Source organism: Lipotes vexillifer, unplaced genomic scaffold (assembly GCF_000442215.2).
Source record: "Lipotes vexillifer unplaced genomic scaffold, Lipotes_vexillifer_v1.1 scaffold935, whole genome shotgun sequence".
Taxonomy (NCBI): domain Eukaryota; kingdom Metazoa; phylum Chordata; class Mammalia; order Artiodactyla; family Lipotidae; genus Lipotes; species Lipotes vexillifer.
This window is the reverse complement of record NW_006777895.1, coordinates 3,113,276-3,130,755: the sequence shown is the minus strand read 5'-3', so window position 1 is coordinate 3,130,755 and position 17,480 is coordinate 3,113,276. Positions and strand designations below refer to the sequence as shown.

General features: G+C 37.6%; 1 protein-coding gene across 1 annotated transcript in view; it reads left to right on the top strand.

Annotated features, from left to right (window-relative positions):
- The first annotated feature begins 1,458 nt into the window (after positions 1 to 1,458).
- Positions 1,459 to 17,480, top strand: part of SERAC1 (serine active site containing 1) — a 44,609-nt gene continuing 28,587 nt past the window's right edge. The window contains 8 exon segments of the mRNA XM_007451353.1: positions 1,459 to 1,491; positions 2,047 to 2,145; positions 4,640 to 4,676; positions 7,227 to 7,363; positions 9,938 to 10,027; positions 11,547 to 11,678; positions 13,433 to 13,554; positions 14,556 to 14,684. Of these exon segments, the coding sequence (XP_007451415.1) occupies positions 2,055 to 2,145; positions 4,640 to 4,676; positions 7,227 to 7,363; positions 9,938 to 10,027; positions 11,547 to 11,678; positions 13,433 to 13,554; positions 14,556 to 14,684 (738 nt within the window). The 5' untranslated portion in view covers positions 1,459 to 1,491; positions 2,047 to 2,054.

Here is a 17,480-nt window from a genome sequence, read left to right as displayed (position 1 = left end):
TTTATTGTGATATCTTTTCTCATTCTGAATCACTTTCATTTTAGTACCTAATTTGATATTTGTGGTTTTGTGGTGTTTTTTTTAAAGGAACCTCCCCTCTCCCCACTATTTGAATAAATGTTGATTCCTTCAATACCTGGATCAATCCCTGCTTGTAGGTATGGGGGCAGAAGTTGAGGGAGTTCAGAGTCGTAATTTTTTGAGTGAAATAAGAGACAAGATCATTTGAAAAGGATGCAGGTAGGGTAGGACGCTTGGCAGAGTATGTGGATATTTAGAGCAATCATCATGGGGATGAGAAGAAAACTGATTAAGGACAGCCAGTCATTCTGAGAGCACACTCCCAGTTTGCCTTTTGTCCCCCTGCCCCCAGTTTTGGCTGTCCAAGTGTAAGAACAGAGAAAACACACGTTTCAGGTTGGGGCTGCAGGATAGTAGAAAGAGGAGGACTCTGGTATGTTGAGGAAGCAGGTAGAGAGAGAGGTTGCAGTGATGCACTCTGGAGTCGAGGCTGGGTGGGGAAGGAAGTACAACCATGGTATGGATGCTCACCCCTGGAAAGCAAGGATGGATGGTTTGTTGAGGCTGGAGAGCAGTGAACTGGAAATAGTCAAGATGCTGAGAGAGTTGAAAGAGAGTTAGAGTTAGTTTATTCTGGAAAAAGCTGAAAGAGCTAGTGATGTCATTTGAGGAAATCTAGAGGGAAATAAGATGAGGAAGTATATTTCCACTCTACCCATTCATATCCAGGACTTGGTGGGAGGGGAACCTGCTGGTGGGTGGTTTGTTTAAGTCAATACCGTGAAGGTTTTTAGGCCAGAGAAGTAATAGTAAACAATATTCGTATAATGTTTTGTAGTTGACACTATCATAGTAGATGTTGGGATTGAAGGAAGCAGTATATTTTTGCTCTGCATTTTTGTTTTAGTCAAAAGTTTTCATGTGGTAACTAAAATGAAAATCTATACATAAACTCTTAGTCTACATTGCATTCTGCCTTGGTTTTTATAAGCACCTACTTCGTTGCTGTCTTTGTATCATTTTTACCATTATCCTGTGTCTCATAGAGAAGTAGCAGCAACCCTTTAAACAGTGAGAAAATAAGATACAATGACCTTTAAAACAGTGACCTTTACAAGTTTATCTGCTGCCTAAACTAGTTTGCTTAGTCATCAATTGAGGTACTAGAATTACAAGAAAAAATGTTTAAGCTTTTTATTTTGTGTTATTGCTAACAGATTTTCTTACACATGTACACCAAGCAATTTTCCCCTTATTCCCTGTAAAGCTGCCAGAAGTTTTTAATGTATTAAACCAAAGACCATTTCTCACATGAGTTCCTCAAGACATCTTCTTTTTCTCTTAGTGCAAAAGAAAAAAAAGAAAGAAACGTCTCATCCAAAGACAATCTATGATTCTAGAATACTGAGTTGTTCTAGAAACCATTGCATCATATTTAGATCATCTTTACTCAGTTGATGAAATAGTTGAGCAAAAGGATAGCGATTAAATAGTTGCGCAACATCTCCTTCTTTGACAGGATGCCAACAAGTAATGATTAAATTTTAAAGATTTTAAACAATGTTGGGTACCCTCTTGAAGGCCTTGGAGAAAAGCTAAATACTTCTATGGGTCCTAAGTATATCTTCCATTCAGAGCTGCTTTTCATTTCTGTAGGGACTTCAGTCATTAAAGATAAATATATCTATCTATATGCATATATATATTTTTAGAAGGTATTAACATTTTTTTGATTCCTATATTGATATTCTGATTAATAATCTCTTTTCCTTTTTCCTACTGATCATTGTTCACAGTTGGACACAGTTTGAAGAATAATCATTGAGGTACTAGCAAAATACTATTCTAATAAGTCTGCTTTAAATTTTTAAGGGAGAAATTTTTTTCCTTTAATTGAAAACTTTTTTTCCAGGTCTTGAAAAATCTAACTCTGTGGGCAGTCTACTGTGATTGTGACATGTTCTTATAGTTAAGAGAAATGTTTTTAATTACATGCTAAATTAAACGTGTTATAATTGTTCTAAGCACACAGAATGTCCCTGGCTGCTTATTGTGTCATCTGTTGCAGAAGAATGGGAACCTCAACTCCTCCACCAAAAAGCAACACATATTGGAGAGATGTCAGTGAGTACAGTTTAAACAACAATATCTTCTTGTAGAAACAGTGATAGAATTGTGGTTAACTTTCCAGGGTTGTCCACAATAACTTATTTAATCCATGATAAATCTCAAAGTTGTTTATGTCTTTTCTGTACTCAAGGTTCACCCCAAATTTGTACACCCAGAGCCATGCATACTCCTTTTTCTTGGGAATCTTTTCCCTCCCCTATCTTTCCTGTCAGATTCATACTCATCCTTTTAAATTCAAGTGTCACTGCATTCTTATTCAGCAGCCATTTATTAAGCTTCTGTAAAACATGGTGCCAGGCACATGTATTAGGTTCTGGGAATTCAGTGGTGAACCAGGAAGATGTTTTGCTTGCCCTATAGGAACTTAGGATCTAGCAGTAATCTACTGTCTTTATTTGTAAATCTTTATTTACATTACTTATTACTAATCTTTATTTGTAAAATGAGAATATTGGCCTAGGCCATCTTTCATTCATTCTACTATGTGCCAGGTACTATTACTAGGCCCAGAGGATACAGTATTGAATAAGATGAAGTCTCTGTCCTCATGGAGCTTCCTTTTGATCGGTAAGAAAGGTCAGTTTTTAGGCTAGATCTTTTTCATCTAGAAAATTCTGTGATTTTGTATTTTAAAAATAAAAAGAGGAGTGGGAAAGAGAAGGGAGCTTTTCTTCTCTCATCATTTCTAGCAAAACACACTCAAGAGTAGTAAATACACTTTGGGGTAGGAGAAAAGGCTGTGAGTCTGTATTCTGTTTCCAGGGCTTAGTGAAAAGGAAACATCCTAGTAAGAAGAAACAGATGGCAGCAGTGTAGGAGGAAATAAACTGGCTGTTCCCTGGGAAGTCCAGGAAGCCATCTTGGAATGAAAAAGGTCCCAGAGGGGTTGCACAGTCAAGAAGCTCTGTGTGTCACAACTTTCGATCTCATCCCTGCAGATTTTCTGGAACTGTCCTCTTTCCTGTTCTGGAACCACTGGGTTCTAGAGTTTGGGAGGAATTTCCATCTCCCTTGGCTGATGCATAGGGAAGTTGATGGAGGAAAGTTCCTTATCCCTCAGTATGGAGGAGAAGTGTGTTCTTGGCAGCATAAGTTGAAGGTCTGAACAAAGGGCTACCTACCTCCATACATCCAACAAATTATAGGTTACATAGATATTCATGAGCTGCCTGCAGTCCCTAACCATCATGGGTAATATTAGTTAACATTGTGTTCAGTACATCTAACAGAAACTAGACTATAATGGCTTAAATTAGTAAGGTTTTTGTTTTCTTACATAACAGGAAGTCAAATGGAGACAATTTAGGGCAGGAATCACAGTTTAGCAATTCTCTCATCTTCCTGCTCTATTATCTTATTGTCCTCATGGCCACAAGTTGTTGCTGAATCCCAGGACATCAAGAAGGCAGAAAGACCAAAAGCCATGTTACGAGGCTTTGTCTTTTTATTTGGGGAGGGATCTCTCCCTATAGACTTCCATCTATATGTTTATATAGATGTATTACATCTCTCTCTCTCTATATATATATGTATATATATATATTGGCTACAGCTGTGTTGCACAGCCAGCCCTACCTGCAGAGGAGTCTTTAGGTAGTAATCAGGTATCTTCGAATATCTTTAGGTAGTAAAGAAATTTGAATATCTTTAGGTAGTAATCAGGTTGTTAGTAAGAATTAAGGGGCTTATGTGTATTGAATAGGCAGCTAGCTGTGTCTGCCACTAGGACTTTTTTTTTAATATTAAAAAAATGTTTTCCAAGTTCCAAACAAAAAATTTATTAATAAACTTGTAGAAAGTAACATATTTTTTAAAGATTTTTTTGATGTGGACCATTTTTAAAGTCTTTATTGAATGTTACAATATTGCTTCTGTTTTATGTTTTGGTTTTTTGGCTGTGAAGCATGTGGGATCTTAGCTCCCTGAACAGGGATCAAACCCGCACTCCCTGCATTGGAAGGAGAAGTCTTAACCACTGGACCACCAGGGAAGTCCCTAACCTATATTTTAAATGGGACTACCTATATATGGCACTTAACCACCAATTATAACATAATTTCTTTGGGAAGAATCATTTTGTGTCCCACTTCACAAACAATCCCTTAATATAGTCTTAGGTAGTGATATGGAGAATTCTTCCCATTCCTTTATTTAACTGGTTGTGAACTAAAAAAAAGTCCGGACAGTTAGCTCCCTGGACACTGCATTCGGTGAAAGCACTTCAGGCCTGGCAGTATCAGTAGTGCAGCAAAACGAGGGTTTCTTACTGATTTAGTGTGGAGGATGGCAGAATAAGAAGAGGTGGAGGAAGGGGAGAATTTGTATGAAATATAGATTATATTTTGGACTCAGAGCTTACTGGTTCATTTTTTGTATCTAGGAATAGGAAGCCATGTGTTGATAGTAAATGATTATATTAATGGAAAGATATCAATTTTTCCAATTGATATTAATCACATTGACTTTTTTTCCCCCTTTCTTTTTGAAGGAAATATAATAAAGTTTACTGGATCACTTATTTTAGGGTAAGTGTCAACTGTGAAATATTAACTGGCTTTATGATACTACTGTTTGAAATCTCAGTGGAAGTGATTTACAGGTAGCATGGGGCACTGAAAGGGTACAGATTTTGGAATCTATAAACGTGTGGATTCATCCCTGGTTAATCACTGGTTCTACCACTTCAGTGTTGTCTTGATCCAGTTACTCTAACTCCTGAGGAGTGTTTTCTCTTGGATCGAGGTGTACGATGGGGATTCTGCCCATCTGGCACTGTTTCTCTGAGGGAAGCACTTGGCATGTACAGAGCAGGCACTCACTAATTAGCTTTCACACACCTAAAATCACATCTTGTGTTAGGTTATAAAGAGGGTGAAGAAGGTAAAAATCAACTATAGGCAGAATTACTTTTGAACATCCTTTAAGTCACCATAAAGCTCTTATGAAAGGAAATTGAGATTGACTGAGAAAACCAATAGATTGACACTCTCATCTCATGCTGTTTCAGAGGCACATGCTTAATGATTGGAGTGACTATCTTCCCCAAAATCGTTATTTTTCATTCTCTTTTCTTTCCTTTTTTTGAGGGGGGCGGAGGACATATATGTTAAGTTTATGTCTAATACTGTTCTAGTGTTTTTGTTAATAATATTCTTTTTCATTAGTATAAATATAAAATCAACTCTTAGATGCTAAAATGATAAAGGAAATATATTTGGCATTTTATCCAAATACGTACATTTCTCCATGACATTGTAAGGTAAGACAAAACATATTTAGATGATTTTTTCTTTTGACTCATTCCAGGCAAAAGATAAATGTATATTCTTTTCTATAATGCAATTTCTTTGTTTATATCACAGTTATATTCAGGAATATAGTGAAAATTAATCACAATTTCTGGTAAAGAGTTTTGTCTTTCATGGAAAGCATGATAAAAATACTGAATAGATTTGTTCTTTTTGGCTGCTCAGATAGATTCCCCAGGAGAGGTGATGATTCTTGAGAGCTTTCTCTCTCTTCTTCTGGTACTGGCCAGTATCTGGCCTTTCTGTCTTACTTGCTTTCGCTTTAGGGTGGGAAGCTCAGAAAAAGACTTCATAAAACTGTGTGTTTCTAAGTTGTGAATCCAGACAGAGTGCAGCCTTTGTGTCTGGATTTAGTGTAGGTCAATCTGATTAGGGGAAAATCCTTCATTTTAGGATACACAACATTGTCTTTCACTTTTTTTTTCTTTCCAGTTTTCTTTTTTTTGGCTGCACCGTGCAGCTAACAGGATTTTAATTCCCCAAACAGGGTTGAACGCAGGCCCTTGGCAGTGAAAGTGCAGAGTCCTAACCACTGCATGGAATTACAGTGCAGTAATACAGGAATTCCCTGTATTTCACTTAAAAAAATATATTTATTTATTTATTTATTTTGGCTGCGTTGGGTCTTCTTTGCTGCGCGTGGGCTTTCTCTAGTTGCGGCGAGCGGGGGCTACTCTTCCTTGTGGTGCGCGGGGCTTCTTATTGTGGTGGCTTCTCCTGTTGTGGAGCATGGGCTTTAGGCACATGGGCTTCAGTAGCTGTGGCTCGCGGGTTCTAGAGCACAGGCTCAGTAGTTGTGGCGCACGGGCTTACTTGTCCCGTGGTATGTGGGATCTTCCCAGACCAGGGTTCAAACCCGTGTCCCATGCATTGGCAGGTGGATTCTTAACCACTGAGACACTACTGCGTCCCCTGTATTTCACTTTTAATATTTGATTTTAGGTATAACTCTTAGGAGAGGAGAAATTTTCATATGCTGGTGATAAGGAGTACAAATTGACCAATCTTTGAAGAAAAACAGTTTGGCACTATCTAGTAAAGTTGAACAATATACATACTTTCAGAAAGTCTGCAATTTTACTTCTAGATATGTATCCTAGAGGAACATATACACATGCATACAGTGTAGATTATACAATGTGTACCAGTATTATTTGTAATAGACTCAAGCTATCGATAGAAATTCCCTAAATTGCCCGTCTGTGGTAGAATGGATAAATAAGTTGTAGTATAGTTATACAATGGATGAATCACATACCGTGTGAAAATATAAATGCATGAACTCCAGATACATGTAACAACATGGATGAATCTCACAAACAGAAGGTGAACTAAAGAATACATACAGTGTGATTTCATTCCTGTGAAGTTCACAGACAGACAAAACTAAGCCCCGTTGTTTAAAGGTTCATGTTTAGGTGGTGAACTATAAAGAATAGCAAGGATATTACTATAATAAGACCCAGAATAATAGTTAGCTATAGAGATGAGAGAGTGGGTCAGGATCAGAGAGGGATGCACTGTGGGCTTCTGGGTACTGCTGGGTATGGTATTGCAGCTATTTATTATTATTTGTAAGCTGAAATGTGTGTATACATTTATACATATATATGTATAATGTATGTTATATGCACATTACTGTATATACGTTATGTTTCCCAATAAAAAAGAAAGAAAAAGTTCTACAAAAAGCTTAATAAAAAAAGAGTGGCTCCTGTGTTATATTTAGATCATATATTTATGATGAATTTTTTGTTTCTTTTTAAGAGGTTCTTTATTTATTACATATGAAGTTCTGGCCTTGAAGAAGTCTTTGACATTAGATACTCAAGTGGTAGAAAGAGAAAAAATGAAGTCATATATATATGTGCACACAGTTTCTTTAGATAAAAGAGAAAATCACGGTAAGTTTATGGTAAAGTAATCCCATCTTCGTGAAATATGGAAGCTACTTATTGAATTTAAAAATGAGTATTTAGGAATGTAAATTGGTACAAACACTATGGAAAACAGTATTGAGATTCCTTAAAAAATTAAAAATAGAACTACAATAGAACCAGCAATGCCACTCCTGGGTATTTATCCAAAGAAAATTCTAAAAGATTATGCACCCCTCTATTCACTGCAGCATTATTTACAATAGTCAAGATATGAAAGCAACCTAAGTGCCCATCAGTAGATGAATGGATAAAGAGGATGTGGTACATATATACAGTGGAATATTACTCAGCCATAAAAAGGAATGAAACCTTGCCATTTGTAACAACATGGATAAACCCAGAGGATATTATGCTAAGTGAAATAGTCAGAGAAGGACAGATGCTGTATTATTTCACTTATATGTGGAATCTAAAAATAAAACATGAATAAACATAACAAAACAGAAACAGAATCGTTTCTACAGAGAACGAACAGGTGGTTGCCAGAGGGGTGGGGGTGAGGGGAGGAGAGAAATAGGTGAGGGCGATCAAGAGGTAGACTTCTGGTTACAAAATAAATGAATTATGGGTATGAAGTGTGGGGAATGTGGTCCATAATTATGCAATACCTTTGTATGGTAACAGATAATAACTGGACTGAGCATGGTGATCATTTTGAAATGTATAGAAATATGGAATCACTGTGTTGTATACCAGGAACTAACAGTGTTGTAGGTCATTATACTTCAAAAACAAACAAACTCATAGAAACAGGGATCGGGTTTGTGGTTACCAGAGGTGGGGCATGTCGGGGAAGGGGAATTGGATGAAGGTGGTCAAAATGTACAAACTTGCAGTTATAAGGTAAATAGGTACTAAGGATGTCATGTATAACATTAATAAATATAAATGTAAATGTAATTAACACTGCTGTATGTTATATATGAAAGTTGTTAAAACAGTGAATCCTAAGAAGTTCTCATTACAAGGAAAACATTTTTTTTCTTTTTCTTTGATTTTGTATCCATATGAGATGATAGATGTTCACTAAACTTGTTGTGGTAATCATTTCATGATGTTTGTAAGTCAAATCATTATGCTGTTTACCTTAAAGTTATGCAGAGCTGTATGTCAATTGTATTTCAGGAAAACTGGAAGAAAAAAACTATAAAAAATTAAAAAATGAGTATTTAAAGCACAATATTAATAAAATAGGTTCAGCTAACTCTATGAACCACCAAACCCTATGAGAACCAAGTTCCTAAAGAATTAATTGAAGATAAAATTTTGGACTTTCATATTTAACCCATATTTGCAGCTCTCCTATAACTAAGTCAGGTGAAGACTAGCCAGCTTTTTTTTTTTTTTTTTTTGCGGTACGCGGGCCTCTCACTGTTGTGGCCTCTCCCATTGCAGACCACAGGCTCCGGATGTGCAGGCTCAGCGGCCATGGCTCACGGGCCTAGCCGCTCCACAGCATGTGGGATCTTCCCGGACCGGGGCATGAACTCGTGTCCCCTGCATCGGCAGGTGGGCTCTCAACCACTGCGCCACCAGGGAAGCCCTAGCCAGCTTTTTTAGTCCAAACTTGGAGTTCCTCACCTTCATGAGAACTGTCAGTTTGGAGGCTGGTCCTCAGTTTAGCAAGCATAAAAACATGATTTTGTCACTTAGCTCAGAGGTATATTTGCTCTAAGGCATTTATTCATGCACACTAAACTCATGAGATGAATTCACAAGTATGAATACCAACTTATTTACAGAGGGAAAAAATCTGTCGTTAAGGCTGGAAAACCTGTCTTTACTAGTCAGAACACTCCCCTTCTCTGTATTTTGGTCACATGGAAACCCAATTAGTAATCAGACGATTGCTTGGTGAACATGAGATTTTGGGGCAGAGGAATATCTTTTCATCAGGATATGGGTAGCTTGGGGAGACATCACACTAGATTTACAACTGCCTGTTCTACACTGTCAGCCAGAATAACCATGCCTGTGAGCACTTTACATTCCCTGAGTGGGCAGGTTCTGCTGCTCCCCTGTCTACAGCTATATGTATCACCACTCTCTCCTGTTTGTGTTCATTGTTATTTCACCTTCCTATTTCAACATGCTTTTATGGTGTGTTACAGTTTCAATTACACAGATAATTTTTATAGCATATAATTTACCTATATAGTAAAGCTTAATCTCATTAGTAAGGCATCTCTAAATTTCACTTTGAGAGTGGTATTTTTAAGTGACATTTTGCCGAATGTAGTTAATCCTATGTTGTATATGAGGATTTTTGTTAGTTTTAGTTAGTGTTTTTGCTTTTGATTTGTTTTTACTTTTTCGCTGACTAGGAAAGCAGTGTTTTTTGGGGGATCTAGAGTTCTGTGTTCCCATATTGGTTTTAGTTGCTTTAAGTAGTGACAGTAAAAAGAGAAAGATGCTGTTTTATATTTTCTTTTTGAAAAAATTGGGGTTTAGTTTATACATTTTTTTCTTTGAAGTATTGGAGCATACATAGCATTAAGAGTACCTACTTGGTTTTATTTAAATTTGTAATCATTTTAGGAATCACCTACCAGGCAAGAAAAGAGCTTCACAAAGCAGTAAGAAAAGTATTGGCGACATCAGCCAGGATATTACGGGGTCCATTTGCTGGTAAGTATCACATATTTAACTGAGACTCCTTATCAGTAATCTGAAAGTCATTTGATGATCAACCTGAGATTTTTTTCCCATTTCTTACACTAACATTTATTATAGCTCTGGAAAATTAAGGAACATTATTCTGTTGGGCTATATTCAAGGGCTTGATGCCTTGGACTGTTTTCTTCCTTCTATCTTTATGGATGCATTGTTGTTTGTTAGATAGTTGTAAATAAATATTGAGACTCTTGATGAATATTTCAAAATTTAAAAATTGTTAGAAAATCACTCCCACGCTTTCTCATATTGAGAATATTGCATCAAAAATGTAGATTTCACAATCAGGCAAATCTGCATTGTGAAGCTAGCTATAAAAGAGCTGACCTGATCTCTTTAAAAAGTTGGCATCATGGGGCTTCCCTGGTGGCGCAGTGCTTGAGAGTCCGCCTGCCGATGCAGGAGACGCGGGTTCGTGCCCCGTTTCGGGAAGATCCCACATGCCGCGGAGCGGCTGGCCCCGTGAGCCATGGCCACTGAGCCTGCGCGTCCGGAGCCTGTGCTCCGCAAATGGGAGAGGCCACAACAGTGAGAGGCCCGCATAACGCAAGGAAAAAAAAAAAAAAAAAAAAAAAAAAAAAAAAGTTGGCATCATGAAAAAAAAAGGTGGGAAAACTTTCTAGAATTAAGATACTAAAGAGACTTAATCAAATCCTGCTTTATAAAAAACCAGCTCTAAAGATATTTTGAGGACAATTGGAAAAATTTGAATATGGAGTTGGACTGAATTTTAGATGATTTGGAAGATTTTTGTTAGTATTTTTGTGTGTTAAAATGGCATTGTGATTATATAGGAGAATGCAGGCTTATTCTTAGGAGATGCATGTTGAACTATGAAAGGGTAGAATGTCATTATTTCTGCGCCTTTCACATAGTTCAGAAAAAAATACACACATATCCTGGGGAATTCCCTGGTAGTCCAGTGGTTAGGACTTCACGCTTTCACTGCTGAGGGCCCAGGTTCGATCTCTGGTTGGGGAACTAAGATCCCGCAAGCCATGCAGCATGGCAAAAAAAACAAAAAAAAACACACAAAAAAAACACACACACTTCCATGTAGATTAAGCAAATATGGCAAAATAATAACATTTATTAAATCTAGTTGTGGTAAGCATGTGGATGTCAATGTCAATTGGATGTCAATTATTCTTTTAATTTATCCCATATGCTTGATATTTCTCATAATAAAAAGTTTTTTAGGGAAAAGGAGCCAAAAAAAGATCTCATTGTGAAAGCAACATAATATATAAAACAAAAGCACATACAAAATATATGTAACAAATAAAACAAAATAATATGACAGAACTGAGAACAAGCCTATCAGTCATTATCAACACCTGGAGATGGATATAACTTTCCTATTGTAGATTTAAAATATTTATAAATTACTGTCTTAAATGTGAGGATGAAAATGTTGTTTTAACTGTTCACATTGTCTTTTTTTTTTTTTTTTTTTTTTTTTTTTTTAACAAAGACACCTTTAGTACAATTGACATAGAAGATCACGAATGTGCTGTGTGGCTGCTCCTGAGGAAAAGTAAGTCCGATGACAGAGCAGCACGACTGCAGGCTGTGCAGGAAATGTCAGAGACCCATCACTGGCATGGTAATGAAACCATCTGAACACATGGCACACCATCAGCTAGCTCTTGATTTCTGATGTAAAAGAGAAGTAAAGGAGATACTAAGGAAGGAAAATAATTCAGGAAATATTAATATATGTAAAAAATATTTTCAAAAAAATTTAAAAGAAACTCTAGTGATAGAGAAAGTGTAAAACCTGAGAGAAAGTGTAAAACCTGCTGGCCTGGTAGTCATATTGTGTTTGGTAAGAACACCCTCAAAACTGAGGTAGATATATTTGTATAACTTTCTACCAGAATGAACTTTTACTTGATTGGAGAAACTCTTGATTCTGATAGTTATGGCCTAATGTGTCTGTGTTTTTTTTGGTTCCTATTTAATAAAATATATTTTAATTGCTGGCTGCATCAAAGTTATATTTGCATTCACTTTGACAGTCTATTTGGCTTTAATACTAATACTTGGTCAAATGTGCCTAATTTGCGTGTGTATATTTGTTTTTTAAGGAAGATTTTAAATATTTAGTTGTATTTAAAATCGCAAGTTCTTCAGTAAAAGTACATGAGCAAGAGATCAGATCTGCTCTGAGTACAGGGGCTAAAGTACACTTTGTTAGTAGAGTCGTCTTGTAAAAAATGCGTAAACAAAAAAGAATATTTTCAAAGAAAAATTTAGTCTCAGAATAAGATCTCTGTCTTCATACAAGTTAATTAGTTTGATTGAGTGGTGGCTATAATAATTTATAATAATTTGTAATGTAAAAATAAGCTTATTTAATGCAAGTGGAGACTTAGAATAAAAATCTGATCTGTTTCAAAATCTGCCTTCCAGGACTCCATTTCAGACTTCTACTGTATCAGAAAAATCAAAGTTGGAGCCCTGGCATGTAGATTTTTTAAAAGTTCCCCACTTGATTCTGAAGAACTCACCCAAGTTATATAGTGCTATTATTAAAAAATGTCTCCTTCAGTGGCTGCAGTTTTTTTTTGATACATGTCCTTAGTCCATTTGGGATGCTATAACAAAATACCTTAGACCGGGTAGCTTATAAACAACAGAAATCTATTTCTCACAGTTTTCTGGAAGCTGGGAAATATAAGATCTGGGTGCCAGCAGATTCTGTGTCTGGTGAGGATTGAGGGAGCTCTCTGGGGTCTCTTTTATAAGAGCACTAATCCCAGTCATGAGGGCTCCACCATCTTGACCTAATCACCTCACAAAGGTGCTACCTCCAAATACATTGGGGATTAGGTTTCAACACATGAATTTGGGAGGGACACAAACATTCAGTCTATAGCAATACATAAAGAATGGAATGGTGAAATCATGAAGGCTAAAACAAAGTACTACTGTCTGGAACCTCAGATTATTCATGGGCTTCATGGAATGTCAAAGCACCATGTAGGTACCAGGGGACGACAGATTTAAACAGAACTCAGGGTTTTTGAGTAGTGATCAAAATAGCTTTTGGATGATGGATTTTTTTTTTTTTAAGGAGAAGTTAAATTGGTTCTGACCTATCAGTTTTCACATTTGAGGTTTATTTTTTTCAAAAAGGTTAGTTTGTGATATATCTAGATATATGTTGAGAATTATGAGATCAGTCATGGAAATGTTGGATATTTAGCTTACGGTATTGTAAATGCAGTTGCAGTTAAAAAAAAAAACTTGGGAAAGTTTGAATTACAAACTTGTAGTTTAAAAGTTAAGTTGTTCATTTAACCTTTGAAACAAACATAAGCTAATTTGGGTACTCGCAATATACTTTTACAATAGATTACCAATATAGGATAATTGCTCAAGCCTGTGATCTGAGAACTCTTATTGGTCTGGCACGAAGCAAAGATAGTGATCTTCGTTTTTTTCTCTGCCCACCTCCTTTGCCATCTTTAAAAGAAGTAAGTAAATAAAATAATCCAGTGAGTAAAAAATGTTTAATATATCATCTTCATTTTGGGTGCAAAATAACCATTCAAAAAGCGGTTTGTTGGCTACTTGTCACAAGCAGGTAAACTAGGGTTTAAACCTGCAATTGTAGTTTCCATTCCAAGATTTCTTGATTCCACAGGAGGTGCTATTTCTCCTAAATTATTTTCCCCTATGTGGAGTTGGGAGTCTCTATACACCGGAGGGTGGCTTCTTAGCATATCAGCATCCATAAATTGGTCCTTTGTTCTAAGGTTGCTATAGAACAGTTTTTCTCAACCTCAACACTACTGACATTTTGGGCCAAATAATTCTTTGTTGTTGGAAGATGTTCTGTACACTGTAGCAGCATCCCTGGCATCTCCTCATTGGATGACAGTAGCACCCCTGAGTTGTAACAACCAAAAATGTCTCAGATATTGCTGAATATTTCCTGGGGTGCAAAACAGTCTCTGGAGAACTACTACATATAGATATTAATGTACTAATATACACGGATATTAATTGTTAACTACTAATATAGATATTAGAGCATGTTCCTTGAGCGCTTTTCTCAGACTTCTCTAGAAAATGAAAATCTGAAAACTTGCAATGCGTTTTTGAAAAACAGAAAAACAAATTATTCTAGATATTAGTTATTAGAAAAAATCAGATAGGAACGAGTTCTGCATATTAAAAAGCCAGCTTTAGTTAGAAAGAATGGAATAATTCATTGTGAGTCAAGATGTGAAGTAGCCTATGGGTGAAACTCTTGAGCTGTGCTTTGCAATAGGTCTTTCAGATTGAGTTAGCAGACATGAAATTACAGAATTCAAAATGAAATGATTCTCTACTTACCAGGGTGGTGACTGTTTTCAAGACTAAAAGCACTGATTTACCTCTCCTGTTTTGTTTTGGCTTTATTCTTTGGGTACTTTTTGTTATACTCAATTGTTGAGTTTAATTATGAAGAATTTCTTTTCCTTTATTTCAGGATTCTTCCATTGAAGAAGAGCTCAGACAGTTGCTGGCTTCTTTACCTCAAACAGACCTAGATGAGTGTATCCAGTATTTTACATCTTTGGCTCTGAGTGAAAGCAGTCAAAGTCTAGCTGCTCAGAAGGTTAGTTCATTTATTCATTCAGTAAATATTTTTGAGTGCCCACTTTTCCAAGATATTGTGCCACGGACTCGCACTTAGAACTTCAGAATAGTCATTCATCCATGAACTGAATAAACATACTGATTCCTGGTTGTGTGCCACACAATGGGCTAGGTGTTCGGGATAATGGGGAGACAGGTAAATAAACAAAGTCACAGAGTGTGTAAGAGAGATACAGGTTACTCTAAGAGCCCATCACTCTGTTTAAACCATATTTCAAAAAGAGTCATGTACCAAAATGTTCATTGCAGCTCTATTTACAAGAGCCAGGAGATGGAAATAACCTAAGTGTCCATCATCGGATGAATGGATAAAGAAGATGTGGCACATTTATACAATGGAATATCACTCAGCCATAAAAAGAAACGAAACTGAGTTATTTGTAATGAGGTGGGTGGACCTAGAGTCTGTCATACAGAGTGAAGTAAGTCAGAAAGAGAAAGACAAATACCATATGCTAACACATGTATATGGAATCTAAGAAAAAAAAATGTCATGCAGAACCTAGGGGCAAGACAGGAATAAAGACACAGACCTACTAGAGAATGGACTTGAGGATATGGGGAGGGGGAAGGGTAAGCTGGACAAAGTGAGAGAGTGGCATGGACATATATACACTACCAAATGTAAAATAGATAGCTAGTGGGAAGCAGCCGCATAGCACAGGGAGATCAGCTCGGTGCTTTGTGACCACCTAGAGGGGTGGGATAGGGAGGGTGGGAGGGAGACGCAAGAGGGAGGGGATATGGGGATATACGTATGCATACAGCAGATTCACTTTGTTATACAGCAGAAACTAACATAACATTGTAAAGCAATTATACTCCAATAAAGATGTAAAAAAAAAAAAAGACCATTTTAAAAAGACTTCATAGGGGGCTTCCCTGGTGGCGCAGTGGTTGAGAGTCCGCCTGCCGATGCAGGGGACACGGGTTTGTGCCCCGGTACGGGAAGATCCCACATGCCGCGGAGCGGCTGCACCCGTGAGCCTTGGCCGCTGAGCCTGCGCGTCCGGAGCCTGTGCTCCGCAATGGGAGAGGCCACAACAGTGAGAGGCCCGTGTACCGCAAAAAAAAAAAAAAAAAGTCTTCATAGGAAGTACTCTGAAGTCGCATCTTGAAGAATGAATAGTAATTGACAAGGCTTTAAAATATTACCTCTATGTTGGTGATGCCTAAATTCAATATCTCTAGCCCTGTGTTCTCATCTAAGCTCTAGGTTTGAATATTCAACCTCCTTCTTGACGTCTCTACTTGGATGTGTAATAGACATCCCAACTTTACATGCCAAACCCACCCACACTCTGCAAAGCTCTTCCTCCTCTAGTCTTTTTCATTTTGGTAGAGGGCAGAGCAGCCACCTAGTTGCTTAAGCTAAAGCCTAGGAATTCTTGATTCCTTTCTTCCAGGTTCACCTAATCAGCAGTTACTCTGAGCTGTTCCTTCAAGTATACCTTGAATCCCTTTGTCTCACCACCTTCACTGTAGCCACTGGCCACCGTCATCTCTTCTTCGTAGTGTCCTGTTCATCTTGCTTTCTCTTCCTTTCATTTAAAAATAATTTTAGAGTCTCTTTCACAGTCTTTTATTATTTCAGTTTATTGGGGGTTAATTCCTGTTTGTGGTGGCACAGGCTCCCCCTTATGTTACATTGTAGATTAACATGTGTTAATCATTTTTACTGTGAGCTTATCTTTAGCCAGATTGATTGTTTTCTATGGGAGTCCCAAGCACCTCAGATTCTAAATTTATCTCTACAGAGCAGTTTTTGTGTTTGCTTCTTTTGGATACCCTAGGAGTTCACTGTTAGGGACTAGTTTTTATATTGATTCCTTAGTTTGGAATTTCTGTAGCACATAGGTAGTATAAATTCAGATATATCTATGGATGGCAGAGTCTTAGGATTGTGATTTCTCACTCAAAGCCCCAAGCAGAAACAGGCTTCTTGTTGCTTTCATGGGCTGCTGGGCAGAGTTTTTCTAGACTTTCTTAAGACAAGGAGGCAATCTTTCCAAGGTTCTGCCTTTATATAGGGATCTCAAATCTAGCTCCTATAGAATGTGAGACTCAAAACCACACCTTCTGCACTGAACAAGTGTTAAAAGCCCATCCTGAGGTGCCTGCAGGAATTTTACGTCATCAGCTATGGGCTTATCGCTTCTGCTGAATGTTCTGTTTTCAATTCTAGCACCCAAGGGTTTCCCTTTATTTATTTTCTTTAGAGCTTGATTTTGTTTTATTTTATTTTTTTAAAGATTTATTGGTTATTTTATTTATTTTTGGCTGCATCGGGTCTTAGTTGCGGCACGCAGGATCTTCGTTGAGGCATGCATTGAGGTGCATGGGCTTCTCTAGTCGTGGCATGCGGGTTTTCTCTTCTCTAGTTGTGGCATGCAGGCTCCAGGGTGCATGGGCTCTGTAGTTTGTGGCATGTGGGCTCTAGCTGAGGCACACGAGCTCAGTAGCTGTGGTGCGCAGGCTTAGTTGCCCCACAGCATGTGGGATCTTAGTTCCCTGACCAGGGATTGAACCCGCGTCCCCTGCATTGTAAGGCGGATTCTTTACCACTGGACCACTATGGAAGTCCCTGAGCTTGACTTTGTTTTAAAATAGCTTTTGTTGTTATTTTTTTTTGCTGCACGTGGGCTTCTCACTGTTGTGGCCTCTCATGTTGTGGAGCACAGGCTCCGGACGCGCAGGCTCAGCGGCCATGGCTCACGGGCCCAGCCGCTCCACGGCACGTGGGATCTTCCTGGAC